The sequence below is a fragment of the Tiliqua scincoides genome, chromosome 2 (assembly GCF_035046505.1).
Source record: "Tiliqua scincoides isolate rTilSci1 chromosome 2, rTilSci1.hap2, whole genome shotgun sequence".
NCBI lineage: Eukaryota > Metazoa > Chordata > Lepidosauria > Squamata > Scincidae > Tiliqua > Tiliqua scincoides.
Window position 1 is genome coordinate 130243492 of NC_089822.1, and position 22180 is coordinate 130265671.

The window sequence follows — 22180 nt, forward strand, 5'->3', positions numbered from 1 at the left end:
TTAAAAACTTCCTTGCTTGATGATGTCACTTCCAGCCATGACATCACTTTCAGGTTAATTACATCACTTCTGGTGGGTACCCAGAGATTATCATTCTAAAAAGTTTGAGAATCACTGGCTTACAGCCACATCCTAGGCATGTCTACTGAGAAGTAAGTCCCATTAGAGTCAATTAGACTCTATTAGAGTCTACTTCCAGGAAAGTGTGAATAGGATTGGGCTGCTACACTGTATCTATTAATTCCTATGTCTTTTCACCCTCTCTTGCCCCTCACATGGAGTGTTCTAGTCAGAACCGGAAGTTAAGGCTGTATACTAGTTTTGCTACCTCTTTGGGCCATCTCTCATCTGTCCCCGCCCTCCAATATCGGGATGGGCTAGCTAGGGCAACTCCTTGAGTCGTGTGCACATGCGCAGAAAAGAGAGTAGGCGTCCTGCAAGGAGCACGCACCGAGCCGGTGTAGGCGGCGGTACTGCGCAGGCGCGGCGGCAGGCTGGGATTTAAAGGGGCAGGACGGGCGGCTGCTGCTTTCCCCTTGGGGGGAGGGGGAGATTGTTTTGTGCTGCAGGGGAGGGAAAGGGGGGCTTGGCCGCTCCTGCCTGGGAAGATGGTGTGCGGGGGCTTCGCCTGCTCCCGTAATGCGCTGTGCGCCCTCAACGTCGTATATATGGTGAGTGTGGCTGACAGCAGCCAGGCTCCCCTCCTGGCTTCCTGCCACCCTGAGTGTGGCTGGCAAGGGGTGGGGGCGCCAGGCAGGTGGGCTTCCAGTGGGGGGTCGGTGGGGGGCGCAGGGGCAGGAGCAGGAGGGGGAGCCCAGGCAGGGCTGTCTGGGTGGGCGGAGGCAGGGGCAGTCCCTTTGTGGGCATCCCCTGTGCACACAGCTGTGGGGTGGGGCTTGGCACAGTGAGGCAATGGGGGTGACCTCACTTTTGTCTTGTAGGGCAATAGGTGAGGCAGAGCACAGTGGGTTGGGGGGGGGAGTATTGACTTTGCAAGGGTGGGTGGGTGGGGAAGAGGGAGGCTGTGGAAGGGCTGCCTGTGTAACTCCATCTTTACCTTGCTTTTCTGGGGTGCCATGGGGGGGGGAGGGCAGAGATGGGGCTGTGGGAGCCTTAGAAAGGGGTGCTCTTTCAGGAGCAAGAAAGATGGAGGTTGACCTGGGGAAAATGAAGGGTGCTAAATTCAAGGGTGCCGTCTTATGTGCGCCGTCCCAGTGTGTGCCCAGGGTGACCAGAGGTCCTCTTTTTCCAGGACATGTCCTATTTTTGAGCCCCATGTCCTGGAAAAGAACTTAAATGCCCTGCTCTTCCCTGTGAGCAGGCAACGCATCCCCTCTTGTAATTAATAAATTATATGTAATATAGTTTTAAATTCAATAATAAATAATTTTAAATGAGGCACATGAGATCAATAATACAATATATAATAAATAAATCTATATATTGATCAAATTCTATATTGATCAAATAAATCTATATATTGATCAATATAGAATCAATATAGATGAGTGTTTTTAGCTTTTATTTTGTGGTCCTACATTTTTCTTGGATATCCTACATTTTGGGGTGACTTGTCCCCTTTTGTTGTTATGACATCTGGTCACCCTGTGTGTGCCTCAGAGTGCTGTCTCAGGGCCCAATCCTATCCAGTTTTCCAATGCCGCTGCAGCCATTCTAATGGGACATGTACTGCATCTTGTAGTGGGGAGGCAGTCACAGAGGCCTCCTCGAGGTATGGGAACATTTGTTTCCTTACGTCTGGGCTGCATCAGTGCTGGAAAGTTAGATAGGATGGGGTCCTCAGTCAAGATATATCTATCGTGACAATAAGTATATTGTCGGGTTAGCACAGGAAGGGGAGCTTGCAGCAGACCAGAATTATGTGGGCCACTTTCAGAGGTGGCCAGGTACCCAACAGGATGATAACATGTCTTGTTAGGGGCTGTGTGTTGCATTATCAGCATTGCTGTCTTTTCCACAGAATGGGCCACAATTTTTCCCTCCATACTGTACTTCTTAAAAACCTTGTGGGCCTCCTTAGTTTTGAGTATCACTTTGAAGACCATCTCTGACTCCAAAGTCGTCTTCTGCCTGCTGGATACTGAGATAATAGTCTTGCTGACTAGTTGACCCAGTTTTTTGCTTATGGCACTGGGCCTCATCAGAACTGGCTACTAAATTACAGCAACATGTATCTTCAGCTTGAGTATGGCCCAGCTAATCTGCCAGAAAACCTTGATCTTCTGAAGCTTTTGAGTTCAAGTAATAGCTTGTGATATAAAAGACTGCCTTAACAGCAGAGCAGGAAGTATGTGCATGTAAACAGTGGCAGCAAGTATACAGTAGAATGATGTATTGAGTGTAGACAGCTACTTGATGAGCAATTGGTCTGACTTAAATAAAAACCATTCCCCTGACAAGGAGCACATTATAGGCTCAGATAATGAATAAGAGGATGGGTATGTGTTACTGTGAGAGATTTGTGTACAGTGCTGTAATCTGGGGTAGGAAAAAGTACAGAATCTCAGATCTGTACAGTGAATGACAAATGTCATTCATCTGTACAGTGAATGACAAAAGTAGAATAAAAAGCATGAAAAGACAACAATGGGCTTGATTTGATAACCGGATGACCCAATTCCACGTTCACTAGGCAAACACAATGCCCAAAGAGCACTACTTATGTTCACTTCCTTTGTCCTATGCAGAAATCATAGGAACCTGCCTTTTACAGAGTTGGACAATCAGTCCATCTAGCTCAGTATTATTGAAAGTGACTGGCAGCATCTCTCTGGGGTGTCAGGCAGGATTTTTTTTTAACCATACCTGGAGATGCCAGGGATTGAACCTGGGGTCTTCTGCATGCAGAGCAGTCTCAACTTTTATTTTAAATGCCCCTCATTTTTGTTTTTTGAGCACTGCAAAGTAGCCACTTAGATAGCTTGTAGAAAATAATAACTAAGAGATTCAAATATTGGTGTCTGGTTGCTTCTCAACTATATAAATGTACAATGTACTCTTCCTAACTATAGCTATGCCAATACCGATATGCCTCAGTGTTTCTAAAAGGGACTAAAATTCTGAGGACAGATGACGAGGCTTATGTCAAACTGCTGGTTGAAAAGAAGTGCCTGATGGCACTGTCTGAATGGGAAGGAAGACTGAGTTATATTTTCATCCAGCACAGCATGGAGGTACTAAAAATAGCAGAAGGTCAGGCTCTCACACATTCTATTAGAATTCCTTGTTTTCTGGTCATACAAAGATGTTTATAATTGAGCTACCTGTGACTCAAGAATGTACCAGGCAAGCAGTGACAGCCTGCATTGTCTATCTTAATGGATGGAAATGTGGGGTATAATTTTTGCACAAAGAAGCATACCATCAGCCAGTCTCCTCTGGAAAAGGACTCAATTTGCATTTTAGCCCAAAGAAGGGGTGTGCATGAGATCTCTAGATGTGTTTGTGTTCAGAGTATGTTTGGTTGGGCTTCAATTTATCCATGGAAGCCCAGTCACAAGTCCCAAACAAGACTTTTGCTGTTGTACTGCGCACCAACTGTAGCTTCTCAATGCTTTTCAAGGGTAATCTCCTGTAGAGTACATTTGAGTAATTCAGTCAAGAAGCAGCTAACATTACAATCTTGTAATATCAGTGGTTCTCAAATATTTAGCAACGGGACCCACTTTTTAGAATGAGAACCCACCAGAAGTGATGTCATGAACCCATCAGAAGTGATGTCATGATCAGAAGTGACATCATCAAGCAGGAAAATTTTTAACAATCCTAGGCTGTAATCTTACCCACACTTCTCCAGGAGTAAGTCCCATTTACTCTCATTGTTAAAAACATATACATAGTAGCCTGTTAAAAGCACAGATCTGTAACATGTCCCCAAATGCAGTCACATACCAGGGTAGCATCAAATCTAATATTTTAAAAATAAAATATTGAAATGAATGAGGACCCACCTGAAATTGGCTCTTGACCCACCTAGTGGGTCCTGGTCCACAGTTTGAGAAATACTGCTGTATATGCTTTCCTGGAAGCAAACACCATTGAACACAGTCTACCTCTGAGTAGACATGCATAGGAATGGGCTGCAAGACATGTGTTACACTGGCCAGATCTACCTTCACCAGAAAGGAGAACAGATGGCACCCAAGCAAAGGATTTAATTTACTTTTCTCATAAATGTGAGTTATTCTCGGTTATACTTGTGGGATAAAATAATAACGCTACAATTGAAAGCAAAACATTGCCCATGCTTCTGTGTTTGAGAAGGGGGTAAATCTTGTCCCTAACTCCAGTCAGCCTTTTCCTGACTGGGAGATGTTTGAGGGAGTGTGTACAAGTCACACTTCTGCACACACTTGTTTACACCTATGAGACAAAGAGGGCCAGTGCTGGCAGCTGGGGAAGCTGCTCCAACTGCTGTTGCAGGTGGTTCTTTAGAAGCTTCTCTTCCAACCTCAGACTACTGAGTGTGCTAAAAGGGTGAACTGATTGTAGCTCAAGAAGCAAAGTCGTTCTTGACTTTATTATTGTTCAGAATACGGACATTTATACGCTGTTTTTCAACAGGAGTAGTTTACAAAGCAGTTTACGTTGTAAAATAAATCAGTGAATGTTTCCCTGTCCCCAGAAGGCTCACAATCTTAAAAAAATACAGAAGAGATGCCAACAAGCCTCTTGAAAAGATGCCATGCTAGGGTGAAAAGGGACAGTTGCTTTCTCCTTGCTAAATATAAGATGACACCACTTTGAAAGGTGTCTCTTCTTGCTAACTGGCTCAGTTAGCAAGGAACACATGGGAGGGTTAGAACTGCCAACAGAATGAGGAAGCAGGGGATCTCCTGGCCTATTCTGCAAGTAAGGATATGTGTAGGAAGTGAACTTGCTGAACTATTTAGTTTCAGAACAATGACATACTTCAAAATGATGTGCGACAGCTTGCCTGCCTCTGTCTCACTTGATATTCCATCGGCTTGGAGCAGCTTTGAATAGTGTAAAACAATGAACACAGTCCATGGCCAGTGTAAGGCTGCCTAAATGAATTGTCTTGGGTATTTAGGATTTAGGATCACTTAAGGGGTGTTTGTTGCCCTTTTTATTGCTCTGTTGTACTTACAGTGTGAGAAGGTATTCTGTAACAGGGAAGTTATATTCGGTAAAAGGGAGTATGTTTCATGGAATATTGATGGTAAGGGGCTCGTGGCATGTAAACTGGAAGCTAGCAAGCAGCCCCTCCAGGTTCATTCCAGGTTTCTTCAAATCTTTGAATTTTTAGGAGATTCAGAACCAGCTTTATGAATGACCCATTTTAGTTGCACCACCTGCCATGTGTTGCAAGAAGATTGGACTCCCAGGACATTGGCTTGGTGGTGGGGTGGATGATAAGTATGATGAAGGGTGAAGATAAACACACTGTGGCAAATAATTTTCCATCACCCATCTACCAGAAGTTCTGTGGATTCTTGAGCATTTTAGAGAGGCAGCTGTAGTTCAGTGATGAAGCACCTGTTTTGCATGCTGAAAGGCCTTTTCAAACCCTAGCATCTCCAGACAGGACTGGGAAATACCATTCTGAAACGCTGATAAGTCACTGCCAGTCAGTGTTGATACTACCAAACTAGATGGCCCAGTGATCTGACTCAGCAGAATGCAGCTTCCTGTGTTGTGTAGGCAGATATGTTTGCAGGCTGGTTAATAGTAATACATCAAGCTTTTCTCCCTTGTAAAGTTATTTGGCCACTAGATGAGCTTGTTGCGTCAGTAGCTAGTGCTGGAATAGAATGTTCCATGGCCTTTTGATGCAGGGTGAGCTCTATGCCCCGCTTGTGCCTTCACACCTATACATATATTAACTGTCTGAATTGAATGTTGATTGTTATTCCTTCCCCATCTTGCATGTTCATCTGCTTAGTCTCATTTTTTGAAAATTGCTTGGGGGGGAAACAGATGTGGTTTCTGACTGACAAAAGGGTGAGCCAATCAGCACTGAGCACAACCCTGCTGGGGAGGGCAACTTCATGATAAACACAAGGGATGCAAGTCTAGCTTCTGCTCCACAGCAGGTAAACAAATTCCCCCAAGCCCAGTTTAAGCAACATAGTACTGTACATGTGTCAGAAATATGGCAAGTGCGCCTTTTCAGCTGGCCTACCCCTGAGATTGTGCTAATCTTTATGCGCCCTAAATTGTAGACCCAAAGTGCTCCAACAGAAAAACAATTTGCAGAAAGAAATAAAAATTACTTCTTGAGATATGCATTCCCACCTTCCTCATAACAAGGAAGGGCTCTGCAGGTGTCAAAGGAGAGTCATCATTACCATATTTAATTGCGTCATGTGATCTATCCATTAAGTAAAGCCAGCTTCCAGCAGTCTATCATATTTCTGTGTGACCAAGAAAGAAAATTCAGAAAAGTTATGACAGTGAAGCGGTGGGGCTATGCAGGGAGCAGCTGGCTTGATTCTGAATGACTGAGCCAACCAGAAGAAGGGTAACGATTGAACCCTCAATTCTGTGATCCTTCTGAGCAGCAAATACAGTATATTATCCATTTATAAAGTGCCTCAAATATGAAATGGTTTACAATGGCTGGAATTCAACAGAACCCATCCACTGGCTCGCAATCTAAAAGTGCTACACTTGAGGGTTGTCATTGGAATAGGGGCGAACTTGCTCCCTATTCCTCTGCTAGCCAGCAGAGTTGGTTTCCAGGAAGGAGGGTGTTCACAGGGACAAACGGTTGGTGGAATGCCTATCCCTGCTCCCCCCTTCTGATTTTGCCCCACAGCTCTCCTTATTGCTTATTGGGCTTATTGCTGGTGTTAAAACATGGCTGGGGAACAATGGCCAGGGTAAAGGTTTGTAGGGGAAGAAAGGATTAGGGCTACAGTCTTATACATACTTTCCTATGAGTAAGACCCATCAAATACAATGAAAATTACTTCTGAGTAGACATGTATAGCATTATGCTGTAAGCAACCTCTCCGCCCCAGTTTTATGTGGGTTTAGAGGGCAGTCCAGCCAGATAGGACCTCAGCTAGTACTTAAGCCAGCAATTTTCAGACAAGGTGCAATGTCACACTGGTGTGCCGCAAATGGTCTGCAAGTGAACCATGGGAGTTTGGGGGAGGATAATTTATTAGTATGGCCATTGGAGATGTGAGCCCCCCACGGGCAATGCAGTGTGCCTTGTTAATTGTCAAAAAACGGGTGGTGTGCCCTGAAAATTTTAATGCCTTGTCAGTGTGTCGTGATATGAAAAAAATTGAAAATCATAGGCTTAACATCACTGCATTTGCTGACCTGACTGACCATTGACTCCACTTCTGTCTGCATCTGCTATGTAAAATGTTGTTCTGCTGTTGACCTGTTCATAGTTATTCATACAATCAAGAAAGCTAGGAACATGCAGTACTTAAAAACAAAGCTAAATAAGATCTCTAACGGCTAATTAGAATTAGGTATAAAATGCTGATTCTCAGCTATCCTGTTATGTGTTTGATCATCTGAATTTTCAAATGTTCTTGCTCATGGGACTGCATTTAATGTAAATGCATAAAAATATGTTTAAAAGTAGGTATGCCACAAGACTGAACTTGCAGTGAAGGGACAAACTTGTGGTATCTTACCACTGTCACCTAAAAGATCTGGGTATATAGCAAACAATATTGGTTTGCGCTTGAAACATCCACTCACATATCAAATGTGTAAGGAGATACACCCAGCAGGAAGGTGGAAATGGAGACTGGTGTCTTTAAATACAGAGAACCTTTGATCTTCTAAAATTATGGTGTTGAAATTGTAACTAACAGTAGCTCTGTGTGTTCTGAATATGAAGACGAATCTCAGAACAGAACCAAGAAATGTGAATGAACTGTTTAGTGTAAGGGGAATAGCTGTAAGTTAAAACAGATGTAACAACTAGAAGTCTGGTCTTGCTAATGCATCTTTAAAAGTTTGCAGTGAATAGGCTCAGAAAGTTCTGTTGCTTTTGAGAGAGGAGGAAAATCTTATTGAGTTCATAAAGTGGCAGTGGTGTGATTTCCTAATTTAGTGTGGGGAATTTGCTTCCCTTTGTTTACAAATCCATTAAAAATGCCTTTTTTGTCATGTCAGTTGTCTTTTTTGATCTGACTTCCTCCAAAGCCCCTTGTACATTGCAGGGAAAGCACTTATCACCATAAATAAAATCAGGTCCTAAATGATAGGAAGCCTGATCCACCTACCAGCAGAGTTGAAAGGTTATGATTTTAAGCAGACTGTTGACTCGAGTGAAATTACACTGGTTTAAATTCGATATATGCCTGTTTATGGATCAAAGTATACGCTTGTACTGCCACTGAAATGAAGACAAACCTCTTTACAACATACCAGGTTTGGGGCTGTGTATTAACATACTAACTGCCCAATCCTAACCAAATTTTCAGTGCTGACGCAGCGATGCCAATGGGGCATGCACTGCATTCAGTTGTAGGGAGCACTCACAGAGGCCTCCTCAAGGTAAGGGAAAGCTTGTTCCCTTACCTCAGGGCTGCATTGGCACTGGAAAGTTGGTTAGGATTGGGCAGCTTGCCGTTTTTTCTCTTATGCTTCTGACTCTCCCATTCTCCCACCTCACCCCTGAATCCTTCTTGCTTTCCAGCTGGTCGGGCTGCTCCTGATTGCCGTGGCTGCCTGGGGTAAAGGCTTTGGCATTGTCGACAGCCTCCACATCATCGGAGGGGTCATTGCTGTGGGGTTCTTCCTGCTTCTCATCGCCATCGTGGGGCTCATCGGTGCTATCAACCATCATCAAGTCATGCTCTTCTTTGTATCCTTCTGCATGGTTGGCAAGGCAGGGTTTGTGGCACATGTCTTGAGCTTTGCCATGGATACACTTGTATTCAATTATCTTTTTGTTGGCAAGCAGTGAAACTTGACATGCCCAACTGAATTGTGGCATAGCATCCATTGCAAGAGCAATGAACTCGACTAATTAAGGTAGAGTTGTAATTTTATTCTGGTACTTCATTTGGGGCCCATGATTTTGTAGCAGGACCGGGCAGAGAGAAGCAGGCATGTTTGTTTAAGCTGTGTGTAGGTTTTTTTTATTGTTTTTTCTCCATCTTTCCTCCTTGGGGCATCAGAGGCTGCCAAAATGAGATGGTGTGTGTTCCCTTTCATTGAGGCTGGCAGTTGGGGTTGGCTTTCAATTCAGGATCTGCTTTGCAGGCTCAGGCACTGCTTGTGGCATCCTGTTAATTAGGTGAATTAACATGTTAGCGCAGGAAGGAGGGGGAATTGGTTGAAGGTACTGTCTTGGAGCAAAGGAAGCTAGAATGTGATTGCCATCTACTTCTGATTCTAAGGCAGCAATCCTACACATATGTAAGAGAGAGTAAATCTCATCACTCCCTAGAAAGTTGTATAGCATTGCTGCCTAAGTTCTAATCATTTACATCTGTTACTTTTGAATCTTGCCTTTTCTCCAGAAGGCTCCTATTGGTGATCTTGCCTCACAGCATCCCAGTGAAGTAGATTCTAAGAGATGCCAACCTGCCCAGGATCATCCAATGGGCTTCATAACTGTGGGCAATAAAGAAGTGTATTCTGTCCCACTGTGTATATAACCTGAGTATCAAAGGCATGGGCTTGCATGACTTGTCACTAAAGTGGATCTAGACATTGTGAAAGACTGTGTGACATTAGATATTGCAAGGAGGATGGACAGAACTGGGGTATCTTTTTCATTTGCATCCCCATCTCTTGAATAGTGTCTGACTGTGCCCTGGGCATAACCCATGGCATAACCCAGTTCCCATCAGAGTCATTCCAGTCAAGAGACAGATGTGGGAAATGAAAGGGGCTTGATGAGCTCAGGGCCGCTTCACATGTGAAGAACCAAAATAACATGATAAGGGGAAGTGCTGCAGGAAGTTGAGTCCAGGCAGAGGCTGTTGCAGTATCAAATGCTGCTCTGTAAATACTACATCTTTAGCGCAAGTATAGAACAGATAAACCCATGTGGTATAGTGCTTAGAGGGTGCAGGTGCACAGCAGCTGTTGAGAAGCTGTGTGGCCTGCTTTGTGCTCAGTTATGGAAGGAATGTTACTTTTCCATATTAACTGGACAACTTTACTGGAGAACAATTATATGATTTATAAGAATTAAAAAGATGTGCCGATGGGGTTGTTCCTCCATATGTCTGAGTCCCTATGTCACTGTTCCAAAAATGAAATAGTGCCCTCCCTCCCTAAACGTTTACCATACCCAGAGAATAGAGACTGCCTGCAGTTCTGTTTTTTTCAAAGCTCCTATCTAGCAACTCCCATAATCAGAATGCCACCACCCCCTTCTTTCAGATTCTGTTGCCATGGGCAGGTTCTTCACCTGTGCACCCCTCCCACACAGGGCTTCATTTGCTTAAGAGTGCAGTGCAGGAGAAAGTTCTGTTTGCAACACCAGGGTTTAAAAAATGAGTGAACACCATCTTTCCCTATACAAGACATGATACTAACTTCAGGTATTTGTACAAGCCTCCTTTTTCTCCAGCTGTTTCATTTGGATTCCCTCCCCCTTTCCCTGATGTTGACAGGCATTTCCTGTACAAAAGAAGTCCAACCCTTTTTTTGTACTGACTTCCTTACCTGGATATCAGTTTCTTAGGGTCTCCTCCCCCCCCCCCAACTTGCAATCTAAGGGGGACAAGAGTGGTGAAAGTGCTGTGTTTTGTTGTGTTTCCTTTCTAGCAGAAAGTGGGGGAGAGAAAGAGGACCAGCTAGGAGTACCCCAAGGAAAACAGCTTGAAGACCTGCATGGAAATTAAACAGGTTAAAAGGAGAGGTCTTTAAATGCTGTACAGGCGTGTTCCTGTATCTGTGGGAGTTCTGTTCTGGAACCACCTGTGGTTATCTGAACCCACAGAAATGCCTGCCCCCCCACCCTCTGGAGCCAAGGGGAATTTTGCTCCCGTAGCCTTCAGGTCCACTGAACTTAGCAGAGGCCGTGGATGTCTGTCAAAAAAAACAATGTATTTTGAGCTGCTGGGCTCAGTCCGAGTCCAGCAGAGGCCGTGGACAGACATCTGTGATGTCTGCTACGTTCAGCAGACACTCTGGAGGCTCTGCTCCCCTTGCCTCTCGAGGAGGTGCGCTTGGGGGGGTAGGGGTCCCATGGAACTGAACAGTGAATAACTGAATCTGGATACACTCCCCCCTGCACTCTGCTCCAGCTCAGTCAATCAATAAGAGCAGGGCAGGACAAGTGACACAGAAGAAGCTGGGCAAGCAAACTTCAGTGGCGCTAGTAGGAAAAATATACTGGTTTAAAACAAAAGACAAAAATACCATTGCATCTCCAGGTTGTAGGCTGCTTCCCAGTTCTGGTCACCATGGCAACCACATTGTTGACTGCTGATTAAATGCCTGTGCCCGCCTGGGTTTTTTAAAAATATAAGCCCAACCTTGATATATACGGATTTGACTCAACACAAATGGCCACTGCAAAAGAGAAGGCTGATGTGCTGATCTCTGGAGAAGGGGAAAAATGCATCCCTTCAAAATCACAGTTTAAATAACTGCCTTTCTTACTGTTGTAGAGAGACAATCATGCAAGTGATTACGGGTATAACCTAATTATCCATGGATTTTTCACCTGTGGAAAAATCCATGGATTTTTCTATCTCAATGTGATGAGATGAGGGCCTTTTAAATTAAAGGAAAAGCCATTTAACAATAGCCTGCAAGAGTTACTGCAAGAGGGCAGCTGGCTGACAATCCATCACTCTTTCCAGGCACTTAGAACTTCACTCAGAGGCAAGCAAAGCTTCACTCAGAGCAAGGCTCTGGAGAGAGCAAGGCAAGGCTTCACTCAGAGGCTTCACTCAGAGGCAAGCAACCCCTCTCTTCCCCCTGAGCATGTGAAAGAAAGATAATCACTTTGCTCTGGGTGAAGAGAGGGGTCTCTGGAGTGGAGAGAGACTGATAGTCTGCTTAATGACTCTGTCCTACATCACAAAGGTCAGCAAGGCTGTTCTTAAATCACCTAGCAAAGGGACATTGTTTTTTAAATGGATTTGCTTTAATGCTGATTTGCCATCCACTGGACTAACTAATGAGATTCAACTTGTATATATATTTAAAAATAATCCTGGGTGTCCAAAATGGGACAAAGCACTGGTCTTTTATCCTTTGTCTCTGCTGTGGTTCTAATCTGGATCACACTGATATCCCTGCATGCTATTTGAATTATTAAACAAAGCATTTTTATAATTAAAATAAATACAAGACAGTGGTAAAATCTCCCTACTGTTCCATCACCCTGTTTTTTCCCTTTTGGGGGACAGTGTGGTTGTTTTAAAATAAGATATTTAAAACCTGGCTAACGTATTCAGTTAATGTAACATGTGCTTTGTCCCTAAGTATTGCTGCAGCTCTTATTCAGAGAAAGGCCCAAATAAAAGAGAAGCTGAATATAGGAGCTGCATTTGTTTTTCTGCCTCAAGGCAGCTGTTTCTCAGAAATGGGCTTTGAGTTTTGCCTTTTTAATGGAAATGAGTCAAAGAGTCCCTCTGAGCATCTCAGCATCTTGGATTCTTTTGAGGCCTGGAAATCTGTTGGCATCTGTGTTCAGACCACAGCTTCTGAGACATGCTTTGTGAAAGATTGTGAGGAAGCAGGGGCTGGTCTGAGTCAGTGGCCCAAGTGAGGTCCACATTATTTCTCATGGTGCTAGGAGTGGCCTCTTCTTGAGGGTGTTGCATTCTTAGATTGCTGAATGGAATTGCAGAAGAAACCTGTATAAATTTTTTAAAATAATCCTAAGAATAAGAACAGCCCCACTGGATCAGGCCATAGGCTTATCTAGTCCAGCTTCCTGTATCTCACAGCGGCCCACCAAATGCCCCAGGGAGCACACAAGGCAACAAGAGACCTGCATCCTGGTGTCTCCCTTGCATCTGACATAGCCCATTTCTAAAATCAGGAGGTTGTGTCCAAAATGGGACAAAGCATTGGTCTTTCATCCTTTGTCTCTGCTGTTGTTCTAATCTGGATATCCCTGCATAGAAATATGATAAATGAAATGAATAACTAAAAACACTGCTGACTAGTGACCCAAGGAGGAATGCAGGGCCCTTCATGGTAGCCTAGGAACCAACAGTACATTTTAAAAATAGAATTTTTAAAAAATTACACTTTAATCATACACAAAACAGACTTCTAAGAGAAGGGTAGTTGTTTCATTCTTGTCCCTTAAAATCAGATACAGCCTAAAAGTCGCAAAACAAATTAATGCATTTCTGTTGTAATAACTGGTGGAAATTAATGGTTTTATCTGTAGCTCTGCTTATTGACTCTTCACTGGTAGCCTCCGTCTCCTTTGCTGAGCCTTTCCTTAATGGCACTTTCTTTTCAGTACATGATCATTCTAGGGCTAGTCTTTATTTTCCAGTTTGGAGTCTCCTGTTCATGTCTAGGACTCAGCAGAAATAAACAGGTAAGAGCAGCTTCCTGCTGTAATTCTATTCAGGTTTTGAGGGAATTTGTAGAGATATGTAGACTAGGGACCTACACCTCAAGCCATTATATGTTCACTGCAGAATGAGGCGCTCATAGTTGCTTGTATTGCACTGATTGAAGAAAGGCAGATTGTACTAGGAGACATCTTGCCAGATGCACAAAAACAAAGGTGGGGTTTGTGCTCCCCCCCCCCACATAGCAACTGCATCTCTTAAGTTAGAAAGGCCCCTGATTCAAATGGCACTATATGGAAGCCAGAGTGTGGTGTTTGGCTGCAGAAGGAACACGAACACTGTGGCTTACAAGACCATAGCCAAAGGATAAATATGCACATTGTCTCTGTTCAGCAGTGGAGAGCAATACTTACTATCTCAAGTAAAACTGTATATTTTTTCCATTTGCTCACAGTTTCAGATTTAACTCAGTTGCATACCTTTAACTCAGTTGCATACCCTCAATTACATTCCCATCCAGCTATGACACACTCCAGTAAACTTCCCCTATTGCTTGAAAACGGATGCTGGAAGGAAGGGTAGGTTGGACATCCATCAACCTTTCCCAGTTGTTCTGTTATACTTTTGAGTGCATTTTTGCTCTCAGTTGTTGGGTCCCACCATGTCCTGTTCTGTGGCAGGTATAGCCTAGCTGTTGTTGCACCAAGACACTTCCAATCCACTTCCCTGCCACCTGCTGTGAGGCAAGTTTTGATTAACAGCAGGGAAAAATTTACCTTCCTTGGTTATTTAGGCCTGTTTATAAGGGGCTTGTATCTCAAATTTTAGCTTCAGTGGTCTTGCTTACAGAGCTCTTCTCTTTCTCTCCTAGGAAAGTCTCTTGAACAGTACCTGGAAAATAATGGACTATCACACCAGGACATCTTTGGAAAAAAACTTAAACTGCTGCGGGCTGTTCAACAACACCATTGACGCAGCCATGTTCAAGAATGACACAGCATCGTGCCCCACAGTAAGTGTGCACTCCTAGTACATTTTGGTTCTTTCAAATTGAAGGCAACCAAAGTTGGATAGGATTGGGCCCTCAGTTAGCTATCTCCGCTGAGAGCCACTTTGAAATCTTGGTGACTGATCTACAAAGCATGGTGAAAACAGGAATAAGTGGAGGATAGAAATCTCCATGAATATACAATATTAGTTAGTCTGTACATGCTGTGACTGATGTGTTCGAAGTGATCAACAAGAGCTTGAGCACTCTTAGTGCCATGTTATAGTCTCTAATATGAACGTGAAGCTGCCTCATATATTCTCACTGTCCCACTATTGGTATGGTCATCATCTAAAGTTTAGTTGAAAATATTTGCCTGCAGCAATATGCTTGTGGGGATCAAATGGAAATGACTGTCACTATCCTTTTTTTCTATTTTGACGCTGGTATGTTGCCGTTAGAAGAAATGAGAGAATTTAAGGATGCTGAACAGACTATGAGTGGTACTTTTGTCTGTTCCTTAGATATCCTCAAAAATAACTTCAACACCTCCATTTGATAGACAGCCCGAAAATAAAATGATCCGAACCATCTTTCTAATAGCAAACACATTTATACTGATTTCATTCCAACTTAAGCAGGAAGCATAACACTATCTAACATGAAAATATGTGTGACATTTTGAGAGCACAGAAGTCAGTTTCAAAGCATGCCTCAAATCAGTTTGAATCTACCCTGCCTCAGTAGGCCAAACTCTGCGTTTGAAGCAGATGTTGGCTGTGCGCATAACTGATTTGCACCCCCTCCATGTCACCAAGTAGTCTTCTATTCTACACATACACACACAGATTGGAACCAGAATGCAGCTGTAGAATTGGCTATGAGCTCTGTTTTTATATTGCCTGTCTTCATATAAAGAGAATCAGATAACACTGCTATTGTCTTCAGACAAGCAATCCCAGAGACTTATGTGGATTTCTACATTTAAGAGCTCCTAGTTCACCACTCACAAGACAAACTCTTAACTCTCAATTGAGTCCTTTTTTCTTAGGTCACTGCTACTTGCTGCAAGTGAAGGTAGCTTAAGATCTGTAATCTTTTATTTGCAAGTAACACAGTGCATTTATCATCCTCTGCAGCAATGCAAATCAGAATCCCCATGTCCTGCTTGTGGTGACAAGATGATGGAACATGCGGGTGAGGCCTTGAAAATCCTTGGTGGAGTTGGACTTTTTTTCAGTTTCACAGAGGTAAGCATGCCTGTTGGTTTGACGAAAAGTTGCATATACATTTAACAAAGCATTTGAGAGTGGTTTACAACACAGTAAGCTTAACATGCATTTGAAAGAATCCAAGTGAAAAGACCAAAATCAGCAGCAAAACAGGCTGAATGGACAGCAAGACAAGCATGCAGTCTCAATCTCCTTCAACACCCTGGATCAGTCAAAGAAGCAGCTCTGGACTGAAAACTATCTGACTGAATGGGACAAGACTGCTTGACCCATTCTCTGACTGTCCCACAGAGGTTGGGAAGGGCTAGAATTTCCTCTGGGCTGAAAGACTGATGTCAACTCATTTTTAGCTATTTCACATGCATAGTTTATTTAAATGATTTATAATATCCTGCTTTTCCCACTGAATAAACAGCATTGTAGAATAACCTGCCTGATACTAACAGATCTTCCTTTCCCCACCACACTATTATCCCCACTATTGACCTAAAACAGTTTGATTTAGTGCTGAGAAAAATACAAATGTGGGTGTCTCGGTGCCATATAGCTGCAACTGGCAAAAGAATATAGAGAATACAAAACTTGGTATAATTAGAACTATATAAATTCCCTGCTAAAATGTTTTAAAAAATCAGCATGCAGGCAATTCAAATTCTGTGGCATAAATTGAGTTCTGCAGCCTGCATAAATTAAGCAAATTTTCACATGCCTCATTTTGTATAATTTGGCTTGTTTAGTCTTGAAGAATGGTAGCACACATCAGTCATAGTTAGGCTTCTTTTGGGGTGTACAGAATCATGAATTCTTAATTCCATAGTTACACCTACTATCTCATCAAGTGTTGATTTCATCCTTCTGGTGGTCAGAGCTATTGCTGTTAAGATCACTCCTAGAATTAGAATTTGGAGAGATCCACAAGGCATCCAGCTCATCTCTCCATCTTGAGATAGGACAGTCTTTGTACAGTGGCAGGGTTATCATTGTTTTTCTAAAACTGTTCCTTTACAATGAGGCAGAATTTCATCAGGTGCCAACTTTACTGGCAAAGAAGGTATACTATATTGTGAAAGCTGCACCTGTTGAATACCTGCTACTTGAAGAGCTATGCCAAAAAAAAAAAAATGGCACCCCTAAACCTAGCTAGATATTCCTTTCACTTTGGTTTGTACCCTTCCTCCTGAAGAACTCGGCTGTGGCTGTGATACTGATGCAAACCACACTAGCAAATATGATGAACCACATACACCAAATATGATGATTTCATGTTATCTTTTCAGAAGTTCCATAACTAAAGTCCCACTTTTGTTTTTATTTCAGATCCTTGGAGTGTGGCTTGCCATGCGCTTCAGAAACCAGAAAGACCCCAGAGCCAACCCCAGTGCCTTTTTATAGATGTTGCTCCCTTTTCCTTGTCTCTCACATGCACCTCAATTAGCTGCTCATCCATTATCCAAGAGAACCCATTTCCTTCACTCCTGAACAAAGCAATCTTCTGCAGGGCTTGTGATGGAGGCGGGGCTTTGCCATCATGCCAAACTGCTGATTGGATGAAACAGCAAATCTGCATCCCTGAGATGAAGCCTTTGGCATATGGCAAATAGGATCCAATACAGGGGTACTTATAAAAAAAAATGTTTCAGAAGGGGAGGTAGCAGTTGAAGTGAGCCATAGGCATCTCCTTGCAAATTCATTTGTCTAGTTGCTACTCATAGCTACAATCACTCTGGTGTTTTCAAAGCTTGTATTTTGATTTTGTTTTGTTTAAAAAAAAAATCCCCTAAAAGCTTCCCCCCTCTCAGGGGGTCTTCCTGCCAGGGAACAGTGCACTGCCCCACTAGGCGTGCAGAGAAGGGGAAAATACTTTTACCATAAAGCTGCCTTTAACATAAATTTTATTTCATATGTGCTATGATGGCACTTCTTGCAAGTGCAGTAGAAAAGATTGCCACACCCACAAGCTAAACTATGGGCACTTTTTTCTGGGGTGTTTTTTAAACCCCTAAATTGAAACCTGTCTGAATTCCTGACTTGCAATCATAGGTATGGGTCACCTTTCTGCAACTGAACAGAATCACCCTTAATGCAACTAAGGCCCCATCCACTTTATAATTATTTTTAAGCTGATTTGAACCTGGGTTAACTGTTATGGAAAGAACAATAGAAATCCTAATCTGTGGATGATAAAAAAATCAAGTAATTTCTGCTCAAGTAATTTCTGCTCCCCACCACTATGGTTCCACCACTATTCTTCCTTGGGTGGGAAAATAGGCTTGAAAACTATTATTTACTTAGTGTAGATATGCCCTGTCCAAATGCCTGAACTCATTTGGTGTGGCCTGAGGATATATGAGGGAATTTGTAGAATAGAGCTGGCTTAGGGTGGGGGAGAGGGAAGGAAGAATGAATTTCTTTTGGGAAGCCCTAGATCAAATACTTAACCCTCCCCTGCAGCAGTCTCCAGACTCAGTCTGTTATCATTTGGGGGAAAAAAGAACTTTAGTTCTAGAACCCTGGGAAAAATCACAACCACAGTTCCTCCAAGAATAGAAGCAAAAATACCCTTTCGTCTAGTTTTTTATCTTGTGCGATCTAGAGTGGCAGCTTAGGAAAGAACGCTTTTGGGATATATTTTCTGTATAATCTATTTTTTGCCTCAGAAGGACCCATCTTGGCTAGTTTAAGGAAGTTATGTCACGTCTCTGTGTGAGGTGACCTTTCTTCACTAGAGAGCTTCACATCTTGCTAAGTTCTTCTTTTGAAAGCCTACCATTATATAGTACCTTCCTACACCTGTATGTGGAGCACAGCCATCTTGGAGGCCTCCTGGAGCAAAGTGGGGCAAGAGGTGTGTGCTGATTATGTTGGCAGAGCAAACGCTCAAGCACAGCTCAGCACCTCCAGAGCCTTAAAGGGCAGCTGTGACCAGTTGCCTTCAGTGAGTTCTGAATGGCAAAGAGAACAGCTGATCAGTGCTACAAAATTTCAAGCAGAGGGCAGAAGATCTGTTATTGCAAAGGACTGCCTCTGTTCTTTAATTTTGTACAATGATGTTGCCTTTCTATGGAGGCAGTTCTAGGTGCAGCAAAGAATATTCCTTGCCCCTCCCCCAAACCAATTCTTTAGGTCTATGATATTCTTGTATTCTCCAATACAAGGCTCTCTAACAGATGAAAAGCAGAAAACTGTTCCCTTAACCATCAGTATAGAAGGGTAGGCACCCATGGGCGCCTAAAGAACACTGTCACTTGGTAGAGTGTGACAGTGAAAGCATTGCAAGGCCAAAGAACAGCTAAGGTGAAAATTGTAAGGAACAATGGAAGTGTTTCTGTACTGCACCCTTGTGGCAATTCCATGTAGCATGCTGCTTGTTTGTTGGGGAAGGGAAAAGGAAAATTGATCCTTAGGGTAGCCTGATGGGGGCAGTGGTAGCTTCTGTAAACAAGCTCCTAGGTATGGGGCAACTGGAATGAAGTTAGCAGCAGCTTCTGCAGAAATAGTTGAGTTAGGGGCATTCTGCTGCTCAGCAACTAAGGGAGCGAGCTATGGCAGATAATGACCTTATCCAGCTAGTTAATGGCTTGAGTGGCACCACAGGGGCTACTCAGTATTAAAAAGTAAGGATAAGCCATAATGCTAAGTGCTGCCTTCCCAAAACAGTAGGGAGGGTTTTTTTTTCTCTTAATCAAGAGTTACTGCTTCACCACACACTTAGGCTCCAGCTGAAGTGCACTGGTGGAAGGAAAGAATTCTGACACATAACTTTGCTGAGTTGCATTCCCGGAAGGGCGGACAGGAGCAAGTTGACATGCACTTTACACAGATGGGCAGGTAAAGATTACTGCATTTTACAGCCAGATAGTATTACAAGGGTCCCCTTTCCCTATTCACTTTGGGGAAAGGCTAGACAGATTTAGCTTCAGAAGAGGCTGCAGCTCTGTGACTGCATCCTTGGGTGGACTTCTTTCAATGCTGCACATTTGCTAGAGACTATCTTTGCCCTGTACTTGATGGTGTGTAGATGGAACAATAAAGGAACTTCACTGAATTGAGCCAGCACAGTGAACATAATTTGATGCTGGAAGTTAAGCTCATCAGATGACTGTGGAGACCTGTATACTTCCACCATCATGAATACCTGGACTGCTGCCATTGTAGATTGACCTTGTTACCAGCTATTTGAATAAATACATTTGTCACACCCTAGCCTCTGGTATTCACCTACAGGAAGGGGAGAATGCAGGAGTGGAGGGAGTTTGTGTGTGCATGCATGCGTTCTCAGTCTGCATTGTGGTACAAAATCCCACTCCACTGAAATCACAAAGTTGTGCTAATTGTGAATTATAGCAAATCTTGATTTCTTCTGTAGTGTCCGACTGGTGTTCATAGACTAAATATAACACTCAAAAACTCATAATTAAAAAGGTTTTTTAGAAGGTCTTTTCTCTTCCAGAATTATCTATACCATTCCATCCAGCAGGGGGTAGCAACACACTATCTGCATATACAGTAGGCCTCTTGTATTGGTCTAAAAGCAGGGGTCTCCAAACCACCCGGGGACCAGATGTGGCCTGTAGCGAGCCTCTATCCGGCCCGCGGCCAGCCTCTTGTCCCCTAGAATATGACCAGAGCTCTGAACATGACCAGAGCTGTGCTCTGATTGCATCTGGAGTGTTCTGAGGGCCAGAGAGGCCACCTGAATGAGTCCACTCATTCATTTATTCATTCATCTAAGTTCCATCTTTTATTTAAATTTTATATTTAAATTTTTTTCTGGCCCTCAGCACTACGCCAGTTATTTCATGCGGCCCTCTGGCCAAAAAGTTTGGAGACCCCTGGTCTAAAGCAGGGGTGTCTAAACTTTTTGGCATGAGGGCCACATCATTTCTGACACTGGCAGGGGCGGGGGGGGGAAGAATTTACATTTAAAATTTGCATTTGCCTAAATGAATATATTAGAGATGGAACTTATATGAAGGTCTTGCAACAGCTCAAGGCCTATAAAAGGCCTTGCACAAGGCAAGGCTGGCTTTGCTGCTGCTGCATCACAGATGTGAAACAGCAAGCAGTGGAGGGAGCCCATGGCCTGCAGCTCATGTGAGGTCAAACAGTCATCCTCACGCAGAGAGGCAGGTCAGCATGAACTCCCAGAAGACTCTGAAGGACTGGGGGCTCCCCACAGGCCGGATTGGGAGACCCTGAGGGCTGAAAATGGCCCCTGGGCTGGGGATTGGGCACCCCCAGTCTAAAGGTGGAGAAAAATCCAGATCATATAGGAAGCTGCAGCCTGATTCAGGAGAAATTGAACTGTCTATATCTTCATTCTTGCATCAGACTGAGGGTCCATCTACTTCAGCACTTAGGTTCCAACAGCAGCCAGGTGGCTTTAGGGGCTCATGATCAGGGCATAAAGATAGCACTCCTTCCCCCACTGTTTAGCGTCAAGCAGTATTCTGCCTCTTATGAAGTTCAAAATAAGCAAGCACACTGTCAAGTGGTGACCTACACACACCAGACAATTTTTGTATCAGATTACACCCCCTCAAACAATATAATTAATGCTGGTAGTTGAGATACTGGATTGCCAGGCACTGCTAAGGTCTGTGCAGTAAAGTAAATCCATGCAGAGGTAAGTGTCACTACAAGAAAAGGAATGCTCTTTCACAGGAACTGCTCTCAGTTTATTTACTAGCTCACATCAGATAGCTCTGCCTCCAATGCTGGGCCAAAAATCCAATTTCTGCAATAAGAAAGTCCAAAAGGTCCTCTGCAGCTGCTTAGCGTCCACCATTCAAGGTTTAAAAATACGGATTAACACATTAGAACCTTCCCTCAGTCTACACCTTACACTGGATGAAGTGGTCGAATTTAGACTGCAGGATGGGTGTCTTTAACTCTTCCTTCATGCAAAAAAACCTTGCATGTAATCAATCAAATCTAGGAGAGATCTGTGCCAAACTTTCCCACTGCCCCAGTGTGCTCAGGCATTTTTTTTTTTTTTTTTTTTGCATGGGGAAATATTCTAACACAAGAGGCATCTTCAAGCTTGGCTTCCCCACCAGCTTCATCGTAAAAAAATTAAGAGCAAAATGATAAGGTGCAGGCTGACCAATCAAGAGTCCTCTGCAGGGCGAAGAATACAGGCAGGCATCTCAACCCATGGTTGGACCATTAAGAAACAAAAGAAGGGGCCTTCATCAAGTCCTCCCATGACCACCACAGATTCTATGCTTTCTTATGAGAATTTTGGTTATAAAAAGATGGAATAAAATAGGCTTCAGGCCTTGCTTTAAGCCATTTCTGCCCATTTCTGTTGAATACACACACACACACACACACAACAGGGACCAAATGTGTACACCTGTGGGCTAGGCAAAAATGGGTTAAAACTGGAAGGGGGGGCAGCCTAACCTCCCTCAGCAGGGACATTGCCTGACAAGCTTGTTAGCTCTATTTTGTTGCCAACACATTTATTTGCATGTGTATGTGGTACTGGG

General features: G+C 43.4%; 1 protein-coding gene across 1 annotated transcript; it reads left to right on the plus strand.

Moving 5' to 3' along the window:
• Nucleotides 1-574: 574 nt before the first annotated feature.
• On the plus strand, nt 575-19884 carry TSPAN31 (tetraspanin 31). Its single transcript, XM_066612515.1, has 6 exons — nt 575-671; nt 8657-8824; nt 13409-13489; nt 14338-14478; nt 15594-15704; nt 17004-19884. Exons 1-6 carry the CDS (start codon nt 609-611, stop codon nt 17076-17078), a joined length of 639 nt encoding a protein of 212 aa, XP_066468612.1. The 5' UTR covers nt 575-608; the 3' UTR covers nt 17079-19884.
• Nucleotides 19885-22180: the final 2296 nt, after the last annotated feature.